The sequence below is a fragment of the Cebus imitator genome, unplaced genomic scaffold (genome assembly GCF_001604975.1).
Source record: "Cebus imitator isolate Cc_AM_T3 unplaced genomic scaffold, Cebus_imitator-1.0 Scaffold158, whole genome shotgun sequence".
Taxonomy (NCBI): Eukaryota; Metazoa; Chordata; class Mammalia; order Primates; family Cebidae; genus Cebus; species Cebus imitator.
Genome location: NW_016107473.1, coordinates 3,895,715 through 3,910,204, shown reverse-complemented (window position 1 = coordinate 3,910,204; position 14,490 = coordinate 3,895,715). Strand labels below are relative to the sequence as shown.

General features: G+C 42.2%; 1 protein-coding gene across 4 annotated transcripts in view; it reads left to right on the top strand.

Annotated features, from left to right (window-relative positions):
• ABCC4 (ATP binding cassette subfamily C member 4) overlaps positions 1-14,490 on the top strand; it is a 276,355-nt gene that overhangs the window by 218,354 nt on the left and 43,511 nt on the right. For all 4 annotated transcript variants that reach the window (XM_017543557.2, XM_017543561.2, XM_037743897.1 and 1 more), the window contains 4 exons: positions 258-368; positions 1,274-1,374; positions 2,709-2,900; positions 11,683-11,838. In XM_017543557.2, coding sequence (XP_017399046.1) covers positions 258-368; positions 1,274-1,374; positions 2,709-2,900; positions 11,683-11,838 — 560 coding nt within the window. The remainder of the gene's footprint in view (positions 1-257; positions 369-1,273; positions 1,375-2,708; positions 2,901-11,682; positions 11,839-14,490) is intronic.

Genomic DNA, 14,490 nt, shown 5'->3' with positions numbered 1-14,490 from the left:
TTATTAGGTTCATATTTCTGGGTTTCGTATTCACATGCATCTTCACTCAAAGCCACTGTACTATTTTGTATGTGTATCACATATTGCCTGTATCACTTAGCTTTCTGGAATCTGTAGGTTCCTTGGGTGTGCAGCTTTGCTGTCCTAATCCACATAAAAATCTGTAGCTCAACCAAGCAGAACACACACTCACGTTCAATGCAGTTAATTTGGTTCTTCTACTTATTCATCATGCTTATTACCGTTCTCAAATTCAGAGGCTTGGTTCTTGTTTTTGACAACGTCCCGCTGGTTTGCAGTCCGTCTGGATGCCATCTGTGCCATGTTTGTCATCGTCGTTGCCTTTGGGTCCCTGATTCTGGCAAAAAGTAAGTACAGATGTGAATAGCTATGAATGGTATGATTACAATTTATAGCTGTGTTTACAGTTATTAAATTAAACTCTTGCCACCTTGTCTAATCCTACATACTGTTTGGTCCTAACGAAGTAGATTAAATCATTTACAGGGTATCAGGTTGGATAGGATTCAGCAGTGTGACTCATTTAAGGGAGTCATTTGGGTCTTGATGGGTTTCTTTTATCTTTCTTTGAATGGATTGAGGTATGTACAATTGACATTCTAAACATTTCTGTTAGTGTCTGGTAGTTGTGAAGAGAAAACCAATTTATTCTGAAGCATTTTGTGCCGCTTAGGGTGTTAGCTTTCTGACTATTTGTAACTATTGGTTGTAGTTGCCTGGTGCATGAGATTGAGAAAAATTCTCAGCGGGAAAGAGTATCATCTTCACTGCCACATGGGTACCAGACAAGCATAGCATGAGTTCACCATCCCAGCAACAACGTGCACGACAGTACTTAATGGAACAAGGAGAGTAGTATTTTAGTCTCAAAAGCATTGACACTTACAACCTATTGCTTTGTTTTTAGTGGTTTCCAGCTGTGGTTGAATTGCCCGTAGAAAGTGGAGTAACATAATGGGCTCTGAAACCATAATAATGAATGTCTGAATAATGACATTATTTCTTGCATATAGAATATTGTTAAGCAAATATATGTCGATCCTGTTGAAATTCGTAAAATCATCTAATAAACTTTCTGAATATGCAGTGTTGTTTTCCCCATTGTATCTTGATCTCAAGCAACAAATGGTAAAATTGTAGCTATTAATGTCATTATGTGCAAATTGTTTTAACATTACTGGTAAGTGGCAGAAGGAGCCAGGCTTAAGTTTCAAGTGAGATTGACTTTATTCTCTTCTTCCTCCTGACATAGCTCTGGATGCTGGTCAGGTTGGCTTGGCGCTGTCCTATGCCCTCACGCTCATGGGGATGTTTCAGTGGTGTGTTCGACAAAGTGCCGAAGTTGAGAATATGGTAATGTTAACTTCAGGTTCTCTGCCTTTTCAAGTCTCCTTGCCATTAAATGGCATAAAAGCCATTCTTATGTGAAATATTAAAACTGTTATTTTTACATCTTTGCTAACAGAGGTTTTTAAGATCCTTCCTCCATCTGTTTACTGTTAATGTAAAATAAAATATATACATCTTTTTCTGAGTCTTATGGTTGCTATGTCAGCAGGTTTTGTATTCATCACAAGCTTTTTCAGATGTAATAAATATCTCTGTAGGAGGAAGGTTCTGAAATTCTGGAGAGGATATAAGCTAATTTCTTAGAAGCCTGTTTATTTTTGTTTCTTAATGGGTAATTCTTCATCCTGGTAAAAGAAGATTGCAATATTTTGAGGTTATGTTTAATTAATAGGTCCTCCTCCCCCAGTTTTAGTTTTATTCTCTTATGTAATGAACAGAGGGAAGGAAGGCCTTGGGTTTGCTGGTGTGCCTTCTTGGTACAGCAAGCACCCTCTCGGAATGTGCTAGTCAAAGGGTATTAGTTTATGGTGGTATAGGAGGCCTTAATCAGTGTTTTAAATAATTGCATCTTCTCCTAAAGGGAGAAAAGCAATGAACATAAAATCTTTCCATTATTCTCATAGAGTAAAATTTGAGTAATTATTACAGTGAGGTTTCATGATCATCCAATTTAACGAATCTATATCAGGTAACCCTTCTATAGCAAAAGATTTTTTTTTTTTTCTTGCTACAGGGGACAGAGTTTCACTCTTGTCACCCAGGCTGGAGTGCAATGGCGTGATCTTGGCTCACTGCAACCTCTGCCTCTCAGGTTTAAGTGATTCTTCTGCCTCAGCCTCCCGAGTAGCTGGGATTACAGACACCCGCCACCACACCTGGCTAATTTTTCTATTTTTAGTAGAAGTGGAGTTCCACCATGTTGGCCAGGCTGGTCTCAAACTCCTGACCTTTGGTGATCCACCCACCTCGGCCTCACAGACTGTTGGGATTACAGGCATGAACCACCATGCCTGGTCAGCAAAAGATTCTTGATTAGTAGATGTAAGTATTCTTTTCCTTTAAGAAATTTTCTTGCCTTTAATACAGATGTGAAAAGTGGATAAATAAAATCTAAGCATTAATTTCTCTCATTATTTTAACCTAATGTTGAATGAAGTGGCTGTAAGTGAAGGTGTTACACAATCATGAACCAAGTTTGTAAGTCATCACCATCCTCATTGGTCTCCTGCGTCTCTCCTTAACCAGCCATGTGTGAAAGAACATTTCATTGACAGTCTCTTAACATTGTAAATGATACCCTCCATTCCTAACCCATGGGGATGTCATATTTCTTTCAGATGATCTCAGTAGAGAGGGTGATTGAATACACAGACCTTGAAAAAGAAGCACCTTGGGAATACCAGAAACGCCCACCAGCAGCCTGGCCCCATGAAGGAGTGATCGTCTTTGACAATGTTAACTTCATGTACAGTCCAGATGGGCCTGTGGTACTGAAGCACCTGACAGCACTCATTAAATCACGAGAAAAGGTTGGTTTCAAGCATCTTGCCTCTTCTAAATTTCAGAAGATTTAGTGCTACGTCTGCTTGTTGGCTTCCTTGTGGATGTGTGAAGGGGATCAGTGATACATAGGTTAACCTATCTTGGAAACTGACCATGAAATGTGGATACCAACATTCTTTCTTCATGCTGTGAACGGTTTCATTGTGGTTGGTGGGTCTCGGGGCCTCAGGGCTGGAGCTTAAGGTGACCCAGGATACTCTATTTAGCATCTAATTACTCACGCATTTTTCTAGGAAGTCAACTTTGGCTTTTTGTCACCAACACTTCCATGTCTAATTCTGTCGATTTTTACTTTGTTGCGTTTCTCAAGTCCTTCTCTTCCTCTCCATTGCTGCAGCTTCTGTTCCAGCCTTTCTCCTCTTTCATCCTTTGACCCTGTATTAGTCTGTTTTCACGCTGCTAATAAAGGTATGCCTGAGACTGGGCAATGTACAGAAGAAAGAGAGGTTTAATGGAGTTAAAGTTCTATGTGGAACAGGAGGCCTCACAATCATGGTGGCAGGCAAGGAGGAGCAAGTCACGTCTTACATGGATGGCAGCAGGCAAAGAGGGAGCTTATACAGGGAAACTTCTCCTTGTAAAACCATTGGATCTTGTGATACTTATTCACTATTTCGAGAACAGCACAGGAAAGACCTGCCCCCATGATTCAGTTACCTCCCACCAGGTCCCTCCCGCAACATGTGGGAATTTAAAATGAGATTTGGGTGGGGACACAGCCAACCATATCCGGCCCTTTCCTTAGTCTTTCTTGCCTTCCTTTAACCCGTGCTTTGCTTTCCCTCCCTTCCCTCTCACTGCAAACTCTTTCTTTCTGAAACAGTTTGATCACAGATCTGATCACATGGCTAGCTCCTGGCCTGGGTGAACTGCTGCTGCAACCTTAATGAACTCCAGGCCCATCCTGACAGGAGCTGTGTGGCTGTCAGCCCCCAAGGAAGACCTAGATCCCATGACCCCATCAGTGGCCAGAAATCAGAGCCCCAAGCTGGAGGCAGTAAAGGTACCAGAGACTCACTCATAAGTCACTAAAAGAAAAGCAAGGAGGGGATTGGGAGGCTATGTGGAGGTTTGTGAGCTGGCTCTGCAGGCATCTAAGTCCACCAGTAATGTCCCTTTCGCATGTGGCCTAGGGCCCATGGCCAGGACTAAGACAGCCCCTTGACAGAATTAAACCAGAACAAACAAGGCAGTAGGAATCTCTTCCCCTTCCCACCCCTCTCATTACAACTTCCAACATGGGCACCCAGACCCTGCACTCAGGGTGCTCTCCTTCTCCCCAGGCACCTGTCCGCCTTGCTCCTAGTGTGCACCCTTTTTCAGTTAGTTCAGACATCTCTGCCTCTATGAAACTGTATTCTCCACATCGTCTTGCAGATTCTTGTTCTGAGACAGAGTCTTGCTCTGTCACCCAGGCTAAAGTGCAATGTCACGTTCTCGGCTCACTGCAACCTCCGCCTCCCACGTTCAAGTGATTCTCCTGCCTCAACCTCCCAAGTAGCTGGGATTACAGATGTGCGCCACTGCACCCAACTCAGTTTTGTATTTTTAGTAGAGACTGGGTTTTGCCATGTTGGCCATGGCTGGTCTTGAACTTCTGAGCTCAAATAATCTGCCCGCCTTAGCCTCCCATATCACGCCTGGGATTACAGAAGGAAATTCTGATAAATGCTGTGACATGGATGAACCCTGAGGACATTATGCTGAGTGAATTAGGCCAGACACTTAAGGACGGTGCTATAAGATTCCACTTACATGTGGGTACTTGGAGGAGTTAGCCATGGAGACAGAAGGTAGGATGGTGGGTGGCAGGGGTGGGGGAGTGGGCATTAGTGTTTAATTGGTACAGAGTTTCAGTTTCACAAGAAGAACAGAGTTTTAGAGGTGGATGATGGTGATGGTTGCCCAACAACATGAATGTATTTAATGCAATAGAACTGTACATTTTAAAGTGGTTACAATAATCAATTTTATGTTATTTTACCACAATTTTAAAAGTACATTAAGTGCCTTTTGTGTATCTTACCACAGTTTTTTGTTAAAGAATGTAGCACAACCGCACGATGTATAATTCTGGTTCAGCATCTCACAGTACCCTGAGTCTTAAAGTCAGGGAACATTTTATATTCACCTCTGCACCCTTAGAAAATGGCATGCTGCAGGGCATATGGTGGGTGCATGTGAGAGTGAGAGATACGAACATGCAAAGAAATCAGCAACAAAGCCCACAGGACAAGTCCTGCAAACAGCCCATTCCCGGGGCATCAGTGGTAGATACTTTCAGAACTGCTCTTTTCAGCTCTTCCCACCACAGACCCATTTAATGGACTATAGTCATAATTTTTTCATTGTGCCATGAAAAATAAATATGCAGCTTCATGGCCCGATGATACCCAGGAAACCAGCAAAAGCTGATTCCTCATTATCTACCCCGTGTCCTTGTGAGTACGAAGAAGATGAAGACCACTCTGCAGACATCAGCTGTAGCTCTTGCTGAAAGCAAGGTTTTTCAGATTCTGTTCCTGACGGCGCGGGGTGAACGTTTGCTTCCTCTCAGACATTTATCAGGTCCTCCGTGGTCATCATCATTCAGTTAGTTTGGTCACGTTGTAAATTTTCCTTGAAGCTGTAAAATATGAATTATCTACAAATCTCTGTTGTACAAGTTAGAAAACAACCTATATCTCCACACTGATATTGTTTCATCTTAAACCCCACCCCCTACATCATAGGATTACCTGAGATCTAAAATGTGAGAGGGTACCAAGACTAGCTCGGCCATAGAGACCCCCACCCAGGCGGCACTGAGCGAATTGAGAACCAGACACCCAGATAGAACAGCAAAGTGGGACTATCCGAAGGGCCAGTGGCCTTCCAAGCTGAGAGCCTCAGGGGGCTGACAGCATTCCAGGCTGAAGGCCCTGAGCAGACTCTGACCCACACATCTATTCTCTCTGAACAGGTGGTATATTCTCATAACACAAAAATATACCAAGTAGGCATCTGGTGCCCCCTTACCACTGATCACAGACAAACTAAAAAGTATTCCTCACAAGAGAACTACGGGGGCAGGATCAGATGTCCCACATTTAAAGAACTGTTTTAACCGGTGTATGATATTTATATATTGTCCTGCCCCAAGTAGTTTTCTACTTGCTGGACACATCTAGGTTTTCCTTGCCGCTATTCTTAGCAAACACTCAGCATTTCTCAGCAATCATACACTCAGCATTTCTCAACAGGTGGGTAAATTGAATTTGAAGACTGAATTAGAGCTACAAGCACTTGGCTTTTGTTTTTTTTTTTTAAGACTGTGTCTTGGTGTATCATCCAGGCTGGAGTGCAGTGGTACAATCTCGGCTCACTCAGCCTCCCTGGTTCAAGTGACTCTCCTGCCTCAGCCTCCCAAGTAGCTTGGGGTTTCACTGTGTTGACTAGGCTGGTCTCGAACTCCTGGCCTCAAGCAATCCATCTGCCTTGACCTCCCAAAGTGCTGAGATTACAAGCATGAGCCACCGTGCCCAGCCCCACTTGGCTTTGATTTGTGTCCTGGTTCACTCACAGTGTCACCTTTAGCTCTGTTTGTATATTCAGAGATGGCATCCAGGCAACATTGTGGTGAATTGTTCCACTTGGCCTGTGTATATTCAGGGTTCATCTTCTCCACACCTGCCAGCAGCCCCAGGATCTCAGGTAGTGCCTTTCGCTGTTGGATCTGATGGAGAGTGGCATTTTTTCCGGCAGGGATGTGTCCACACAGCAGAAACAGGGCTTCATTCTCTTTCAATTGCTTCATCTGCTCAGATTCCTGGATATTATAATAAATAGGAAAAAGTAACAGGCACTTAAGCAGGTTTCTAATTCATGGAAGAAATAGCAAGTAAAAAAGAATGAACCAAAATGAGGTATATACCACCCTAGGATTCCTGGTTAGATTCCAAACACTGGCTGCATTTTTCATTTAGATGATTTTGTGGTTGATTTAATCATTTTAGAGAGTACTGGGCCATTTTAAAGCATTTTTCAGGTCTAGAGGTAGATTGATTTTGGTTTGTTATTTTTTTTTCCTTGCTCAGAGCTATTACTTGGATAATACATTTTTACAGATGTGTATTAGACCTTGCTATAATGTGAAAAAATATTAGTTTCTTTTATTTTCTCCTGTTTTACATTAGTGTTTGCTGAGAAACCCCTCCCCTCACAGCCAGATTGCCCCACTTCCCCTGCCTTCCTGCTCATCTTGGGGGCCGGGATCAGCATCACCTGCCTCTGCTGGGAACATGTTAGAAATGCAGACTGTCAGGCCCACCCCACCCTTTTGATTAAAATTGCATTGGCACAAGAACCAGCCCCACTCCTGCCCCTGCAGTGAAGCCATCGCACTCCAATAAGCAACTTCTGATGACTGATAATCTGAGATTTCCAAGAAACTTCTTTTGAGAACTTGAAGCTGAGCTCACGGATTGCCCCAGCCCCTCTTACGAGGAAACATGAGACTCTGGATAGTTCCTGGCCACATACAACCCTACAGAACTTTTATTTTTACTTTTCTACAAATCATGAGTTTACATTATGGTTAAGTCTGTGTGATTCCACGTTTCTGCATTCCTTTTCACCTTTCCAGTCATCTCTGTCTTCTGTCACACTTTTCACCCCACAATACACCCTTTCCTGAATAGCAGTCTCTGTCCTCATACCCGCTCAGCATAGCAATGTATTTGAATTCCTTTCACTACTGATGGGATCAAAATTAGTCTCATTGCCCCAAACAGTACACTAGGTCTGTCTGGCCTGTTTCCTAGGTGCCCCATGCCCAGCGTAGCTGCAGGTCTCTCTCCCAGCCTCTGCTGTGGGTGCCACTTCCTCCTGTCAACAGCTGTAATCCACCCTAATACAGGTACCCTCTTGGCTCAAAGTTGACAGTTTCTTGTTCCAGCCACCTTTCGATACTCACCCAGTGTCCATACCATGCATGAAGTGTGTGACAATAGGACCAGTGCCTTTAACCACAACCACACTTCTCCCCGCTGTCTCCCTTCTTGCTGGACCAAGGGAATACAGAGCCAGGCTATTCAAGTGATAGAGAGGCCATCAGCAGAATGGGCAAGAGGCAGGCAGACCTGGGTTTCAGCCCCATTATGCCACTTAGGGGCTCAAGTTATTTCAGACAGTTTAATCAATTTTACTAAGACTTGATTTTTCTCTCTTGAAAAATGCAACTGGTAGGGCCTAACTATTCGAGTTGTATGACTTAAACGAGATAAGAGGCGGAAAACACCTAGCTTATTGTGTACCTGAGCAATATGGCAATAGTGTTCCCATAAGCCTTTCAAGCCCGAGTTAAATGCTCAACTCTCTGGGGGATTTCTGGTTTTTGCAGGACACCACAGGTGATACAAATAATACAAAGCTAATTCTAATATAGGTCCTGCCCACAGCGCTTATCACCTAGCAGAAGAAACAAAGTAGTGTATCAATGGCTACTCTGTAAGACAGAAGGAGTTCATAGATTTTATGGCTGTTTAGAAAAGGTGTATGGCAGCCATTAAGTGTGGGGAAATCCACGAGGGGACAGGTGGAGGATTTTAATGTGATTACGCATTTGAAACAGACTTTGTAAAATGGTTAGGATTTCAGCAGGTCAAAATGCCTATGAAAGGCACGATGGTATATGCCAAGGCACGATGCCGTGATTCGATGTGAATGAAGCATTCGGCACCTGTGAGTGTACAGGGGCAGGAACTACTAGGTGAATAACACACGTTAACGCTTAGTCTTCACAGCTACCCCGCAAACTCAAGCCAGTCATGGAGCTAAGGACGATTTTGTAGAGGAGGTTTCGCAGTGCTGAGTGCCAGGCAGAGCTATACTTCAGAAGCTGAATCTGAGAAGTGAGTGCACAGGGAAGATTCTGGGGGCCTGAAGCCAATAGATCTCGTGTACTATGAGCAAGATGTGATGGGACAAGTGATTCCACTTTGTAGAATCAAACTAATGTTAATTAAACAAAGTTGTAACACCCTGGTTAGTGAATTTGCAGGGATACAGGTGGGAGTAGAAATTGGTATTGTATTTCTGGAGGGTAGTTTGGCATGACTTAACAGCCTCCTTTGAAAATGTTCATACCTGTTCCTCAGCAATTCCACATCTAAGAATTTATTTTAAGGAACTAATTAAGGTTGTTTGCAAAGGTATAGCTTCAAGGATATTTAACATGGTATTATTTACAATAGCAAAATATGGAGCCTTAACATCCACAAATAGGGGATTTGTTGAATAAATAATCATATATACTGTAATATTATGTGGCCACTAAAGCAAATACTTTTATTAAATAATAAATGAAAATAGATTATAATAAACTGTTCATACTCTCATTTTGTTTAAATATATGCGATTATATCTTTAGGAATACAGATAACTCACACTCAGGTTCAGAAAGAAAAAGTATTAACGTATAACAAGGATTCTGTCAGATTGCTGGGGTTGTGGCTAGCATTTATTTATTTTTCAAATTCGTTGCACTGGTTATAACTAGCAGAAGGGCTTGTTTTGTTTTTCAGATGTTAATGCAGCCTTGCACTCAGGTAATGGCTGCAGAAATTAAAATAAGGATATTGAGTCAAGAAATGGAACAAGTAATATCTTTAGGGTATGGAGTTGGGGAAAGCTGGGAGGTGGGTGTTTGAGCCTGTGAACTTGGGGGAAGAATTTATTAGATTAAAATGGAGGAGTCAGAAGCAGCAGCTATTCTGAGTGGGGTACTGGGTATTGATCATGTTGAGTTTTATATCTGAAGAGAGATGCAAATCTAATGTTTGGCCAAAGAGACCACTCCTGGCCCAGCTGGGAAAACACAAAGGGGATATTGTAACACAATTAAAATAAGACTAAGTGTCTCTTTGGTGTTATGAATGTAAACTTACTGATATTAGTGATATTCTCCGTAGGATTTGGTAAAACCCCTTGGTGACTTGTGAAAGACTTGGAGACTGTAATTTTGATGACTTTGAAAAGAGAAATAACCAGAGCTAGGTTTTCTTTGGTTGCCTTTTCCTGATTATATCCTCACCTGAGTTTCGAGTGCCTAGTCTTAGGGTTGTAGGCAGCCCTCAGTGACCCCTGCCTTTGAGGGGCCCATCCTGGCTGTAATAATGGCCTACAAACGCTCAGGTTTGCACAGATGGCTCAGTTTCCCATAGAGCTGATAACATGAGTGTCCACACATTCTCACAAACACAGCATTTGTCTATGTCTAGATATGTGCCGATTTACACATGAGGACACCCAGAGATACTCAGAAACACGTATAAGCCACACACACACACACACTTATGCACACACCAGGATGTACCTTTATGCAGAAGATGGCCCACCTATAAAGTGTAAGCTAGGATTTACCATAAGGTAGAAAGAAAATGACTACAAAGGTAGTAAAATTAGCTAAAGCCACTTTTAAAACATTTACATTTTTATATTTTGTACACTTACCTCTTTAAAGATAAAATTCCTTGTGGAAATGCCATTATTGACTTTACAGATATGGAGGTGTCCAAATGAGGTAAATGTAACATTCCCAACACATATTCAGTGCTCAGTAAAGTTTGCTTCCTCTCTGTTTAAAGCAGTGACTTTTGAAATTTATTAAATTAATTGACAAATGATTGAAGGCATCTCTTGTGGCCTTTGTTGACTCCAGATTCCTAAATAAGGAGGATGTCATTTCTTGGGAAGTTCCCTCCAGGAAATTTGCGGTTGGGCAAGGTCATTGGCACAGAGGCCAGTTTCTGCATACAGATTTATATGCACACATGTGAAAGCCAGTTTTTACAACATAGTATAGCCCCTACGTTTTTACCTGCATTTTGTTGATTCTTTGATGGTATTGGCAATGCACTTCGTTTCTCTCTATCTTGGCTTTAACAGAGTAGTGATACTTGACACAAATGTTTCTCAAGGGGCAATTGTAAGTATTAATTAGTTTGTATAATGCCTTTTGAACTGCTCAGATGAAAGGCCTTACATAAATAGCAAATGTTATTTGTGGTGTTGTTGATCTCATTATGTGTTTTTTGGCCAGTAGTTATTACTGTCTTTTAAGACACTGTAATCTTCACTTCAGAATTTTAAAACATTTCCGTCTGAGACAAAATATAGCCAGATAGTTAATATTTGGAAGTTTCTCTACCAAAGAATATGTCATCTTAAATGACAGAACTCTGAAAAATGCATACTCGTTTATGTCACTTCTGACACTTCTGTCTTGAATTAATATCCCTGTGAAATTATTTCAGAAAGTCAAGTTACTCAGATCCTATAAGTAAAGCTAATTTAAAACTTGCCTTTTCATGGACCACTTAGGAGACTGTTGACTTTTCAATGCCAGTAAACAGATTCTGTTATTTTTAACTCTTTTTTTTTAGAACAGTGGATCCCAACCAGGGGCAGTTTTGCCCCAGGGGACATTTGTCAGTGACATTTTTGGTGGTATCTTGGGAGTGTACTCCTGGCACCTATGCGGTAGGGTCCGGGGATGCTAGTAAATCCCCCGTAATGCCCAGGGCAGCCCCAAAAAAGAAGTATCCAGCTCAGAAGGTCATCAGTGCTGAGGCTGGGAAACTCTTAGACTACACTCCGTGTAGAGTGTCCTTAATTCTTCTTCAAAAACCAAAAGTTTTCTCCTGCTTTTGCTTTATCTTGTGATTTTTTTTTTTTTTTTTTAATCCTGTCTCCTGGATCTCTCTGTAGGTTGGCATTGTGGGAAGAACTGGAGCTGGAAAAAGTTCCCTCATCTCGGCCCTTTTTAGATTGTCAGAACCCGAAGGTAAAATTTGGATTGATAAGATCTTGACAACTGAAATTGGACTTCACGATTTAAGGAAGAAAATGTCAATCATACCTCAGGTATGCAAGTCATAGTGTCCTTACCTGCTCCTTTTAGAAGAGCAACTATGTTTAATTGCTTTTACTTTTATTGCTTTTTTTAAAATTGGATTAAAGGATTGTTGTTGTTGTTTTCACCTAATAGAGCATGTTTTGAAGAGCAGATATTTTCTTTTTTTTTTTTTTTTTTTTGAGACGGAGTTTCACTCTTGTTACCCAGGCTGGAGTGCAATGGCGCGATCTCGGCTCACCGCAACCTCTGCCTCCTGGGTTCAGGCAATTCTCCTGCCTCAGCCTCCTGAGTAGCTGGGATTACAGGCACACGCCACCATGCCCAGCTAATTTTTTGTATTTTTTAGTAGAGACGGGGTTTCACCGTGTTGACCAGGATGGTCTCGATCTGTTGACCTCGTGATCCACCCGCCTCGGCCTCCCAAAGTGCTGGGATTACAGGCGTGAGCCACCGTGCCCGGCCTAAGAGCAGATATTTTCAACAGATATTTTCATCAGATATCCGGCTTTGTTTGTTTCTCTCTCTCTGTGTGTGTGTGTGTGTGTGTGTGTGTGTGTGTGTGTGTGTGTGTGTTTGATATTTAATAATAACTTACCGAGATAGATTTCTGTACTCAGATGCCACAGCTTTATCCACTGATGACCACATAATTCTAAGAACAAAATGATGCATGGTTTGTTTAGCACTGGAAAGGTTTCTAAGGGGAGACGTGGATTTTAAGTGTTTTAATGTTGGAATTGTGCTGTAGGAACTAAAGCTACCTTCTCAAAGGTGATTACCTTCATGAAGAGCTTTCTGTGAAAATGTGGGCTGTGAGAATTACAAAGCTATAGTTGCTTTGCTGTGACTTTTAGAATCTAGCTCTTGGTGAATGATTTTAACCAGGGAGTTATTTCAGAACAGCAGGGAGGAACATGAGTAAAGGAATTCCATCTCTCTGCCCTTCAGCTTTGTCTTTCTTAGGATCGCCATCGTGAGGGTGTGTGGCATAGTTCACACAGACCCAGTATGTGTTTGCTATGTTGGTAGAGGATTAAATTGGCCATGCCTTCCTGGGCCCTCATTCTATTATCTTTTCTTCTCCTTAACAGAATTATGACTCTCAAGGAGTGTTCTAGAGGTTGGATTATTTGCACAATGAGAGCTCCTATCATTGCTTTGGCTCATATTTATTTATTTATTTAAAAAAAATTTTTTTTTTTTTTTGAGACGGAGTTTCGCTCTTGTTATCCAGGCTGGAGTGCAATGGCGTGATCTCAGCTCACTGCAACCTCCGCCTCCTGGGTTCAGGCAATTCTCCTGCCTCAGCCTCCTGAGTAGCTGGGATTACAGGCACGCGCCACCGTGCCCAGCTGAATTTTTGTATTTTTAGTAGAGACGGGGTTTCACCATGTTGACCAGGATGGTCTCGATCTCTTGACCTCGTGATCCACCCGCCTCGGCCTCCCAAAGTGCTGGGATTACAGGCGTGAGCCACCGCGCCCAACCTTGGCTCATATTTAACATAAATTCAGGAAGTATCCATCGAGTAATTACTGTTCTCCAGGTGTATAGGCATAAGCAGGATAGACCTTGTCCCACCGGCTTGGGGTCTGCAGCTGTGGGGCCTCATGGCTTCCATCAGGCTTAGAGTTCCGTCCTGTCCTTCACTTTAACACTCCTGCACATTTAACTCCAGACATGGCTGGGTTTTTGTTTGTTTTTAATGTGGGATTTTTAAAACACTCTACAGTCATTGAGGGGAGCTGAGGAACACACCCCTGACCCCCACATACACTCACACTCACACTCACACATTCTTGAGAAGAGAAACACGGAGAGGAGACAAGAGCAAACCCCAGGCAGAAATGTGCTTTCTGAGCATGTGGATATAAACAACTGTCAAAGGCCCATTTATTAGGAAGCATAGAGAACATGACACCAGAAGGGAAGGAGAATGTGATTTTTATCTTACACCAAGTACAGTTATGGCTACCCTAGCACTGACCTCTAAAACAACCGGAATCACTCTTAAGCAATTTTGAGGATGTGAAGAAATTGGAACCCTTGTGCACTGTTGGTGGGAATGTGAAATGGTGCAGCCACTTTGGAAAACAGTATAGAGTTTTCCAGAGAGCTAACATATGACCCAGCAGTTCTACTTCCTGAAAGAATTGAAAGCAGGATCTCAGGTTTTTGTACATCCATGATCACCACAGTACCCAAAAGGTGGAAGTAGCTCCATTGTCCGTCACCAGATGAGTGGATAAACAGAATGTGGTCTGTCCATACAATGGGAAATTATTCAGCTTTAAAATGGAAGGAAATTCCGACATAGTCTATAACGCGGATATACCCTAAAGACATTATGCTAAGTGAAAATAAGCCAATCACGAGGGGCAAACACTGGATGGTTCCCCTAATATGAGGTGCCTAGACTAGTCAATTTCACAGAGACACAGAATAGGATGGTCACTGGGGGCTGAGGGAAGGTGGGGGATAGGAAGTTACAGTATCTCACGTAGGACTTCAGTTTTGTAAGATGAAAAGCATCTTGTGAATGAATGGATGGTGTTGATGGCTACAGCACAGTATGAATGTCCTTCAGTTCACTGAAATGTTTACCTTGAAACAGTGAAAGTGGTAAATTTCATGCTATGCGTATTTTACCACAATTTTTT